Source organism: Vicugna pacos, chromosome X, assembly GCF_048564905.1.
Source record: "Vicugna pacos chromosome X, VicPac4, whole genome shotgun sequence".
NCBI lineage: Eukaryota > Metazoa > Chordata > Mammalia > Artiodactyla > Camelidae > Vicugna > Vicugna pacos.
In genome coordinates, this window is record NC_133023.1 from 78172388 (window position 1) to 78174289 (window position 1902).

The window sequence follows — 1902 nt, forward strand, 5'->3', positions numbered from 1 at the left end:
GTCGACGTGTGCAGAAGTCCTGCTAGTCTGGTCCTGATTCCCGTCTGGGTACCAGCTTCCTTCAACAGCGCAGACAGCGGGGCCCGCGGCTAGGGGAAGGAGGAGTCAGTTTGCTGGAATTTTGCAGGTTGGTGGCAAAATAGCTGCTGCCCAGGGATTTCTAGGGTGGGGGTGGCCAAGAGCAGATACTTGAGGGAGTCCTGGTCTAGTCCATCTCTCCACTTCCCACCTCCACGTCTGCGGGGAATGATAACCCTTGGGAAACGGACTAGGGGGGGTCTCGGGAAAAGGACAAGGACACCTGTGATAGTTTAAAAATAATCATCCTCCGCCACCTCAGACCGCTTTCCTAACACCTCCCCTCCTTCCAGCCCCCCACCTCTGTCTTAAAGATAGTTTGGAAATAATCTGCTTTTCCTACTCCCTGTCTGATGGAAAATTCGAGCTATCTGGCATTGTGGAGAGAGGGAGAAATGGGGGAAGCAGAAGGTGGGAAAGTTACCAAAGCCGAGAAGCTTAATGGAGAAAAAAGTGTGGGGTGCTGGTCGGCCCACCAAGCGCTCGCCCCACCCCATCCCACTCCTCCTCTCCCCTCCCCCTCCCGTTTCCCGTTTGTCCGCAGGTCTGCAGGTCTGTTGTTCATAGCAGTACGCAAGGCTAGAAAAGGCAAGGAAGAAAGTGACTGGATCAGTACAGGTAGGTGAGGGAAATATTAAAAAGACCCCCAGGGTGGAGGTGGGCGAGGGAGGGACTGGGGTTGTCGGCCTCACTGCGCCTCCCCCTTAACCCCTTCTCCCAGCCTACTCTGTCTAGAAAGCTCTTGTGTTATGCCTAGTGCAGGAGAAATGGTTGAGGAGGGCCTTGGAAAAGGCTGGTGGGAGGGACAAGAGAGAGGTGAGGAGGTGGAAAGTGAAGGTAAGAGCTGCAGGCTCAGTGAATCCCTGATGGCTGATTGAGTTTCCCAGATGGAAAATATTTGATGATACCTCTGAATCAATAAAAGCAAATACTGAGACCTATGTCCGGAGCACTGTTCCATTCACCAAACCTTTGACTTAACGTCTCCTTCTCGTTCCCTAGAAATAATTGTTTTCAAAGAGGAATAAGCGGAGAAAAAGTAAGGAAGAGGGAAAGGAAGAAAGGAAGAGAGGCAGACAAGATGAAACCCTGTCAAAAAATGGAAGGAAAACCAGAAGATGAGAGTGAACCAAAGCTTGAGGAAGAGCCAAAGCCTGAGGAAAAGCCAGAGGAGGAGGAAAAAACAGAAGGAACTTTTAGAGAAAGGCTGATTCAGTCTCTACAGGAATTTAAAGAAGATATACACAACAGGCATTTAAGCAAGGAAGATATGTTTAGAGAAGTGAATGAAATAGATGAGATAAGGAGAGTAAGAAACAAACTTATCGTGATGCGTTGGAAGGTTAATCGAAATCATCCTTACCCCTATTTAATGTAGTTTACCTTGATTTTTCTTTTTTCTGATGTTAACGTTACTTTTGATTTGCGTCCTCTTGATTTACCTTTGGCCATCTTTCTACTTTTAACTTGTTGCTATTAGTGGCTTTAGATGCGTCTCATTGTTTCTTGTATTTCAAACCAATCTACAAATCTCTGCCTTTTCATAGGAGAAATCTACTCATTTGTACAAAAAGAGGTTCCTGAATAGATATAAAATGAAAAAAAGATTACTAAGTAATATGTGAATATCATATTTTTGAAAGGGGAGAGTACATTTGTATATTACATATATGCACAGAAGAACATGTGAAGGATGAAAGACAAAAAGTACAATCAGTGGTAGGATTATGAGTGATTTTTTAATTCAGCTTATTTGTATTTTTCCTTATTCCTAGAATGTACACACATTGTTAGAAATAATAAAAATTTTATAACAAAAAAGAA

General features: G+C 44.4%; 1 protein-coding gene across 1 annotated transcript; it reads left to right on the forward strand.

Moving 5' to 3' along the window:
• Positions 1-1902, forward strand: TCEAL9 (transcription elongation factor A like 9). The gene is made up of 3 exons (XM_031675483.2): positions 1-127; positions 623-696; positions 1081-1902. The coding sequence occupies exon 3, from the start codon at positions 1160-1162 to the stop codon at positions 1454-1456; it is 297 nt and encodes a 98-aa protein (XP_031531343.1). The 5' UTR covers positions 1-127; positions 623-696; positions 1081-1159; the 3' UTR covers positions 1457-1902.

Excerpts from the sequence above, each read along its gene's own strand:
- TCEAL9 (XM_031675483.2), top strand. The coding sequence starts at position 1,160 with ATGAAACCCTGTCAAAAAATGGAAGGAAAACCAGAAGATGAGAGTGAA.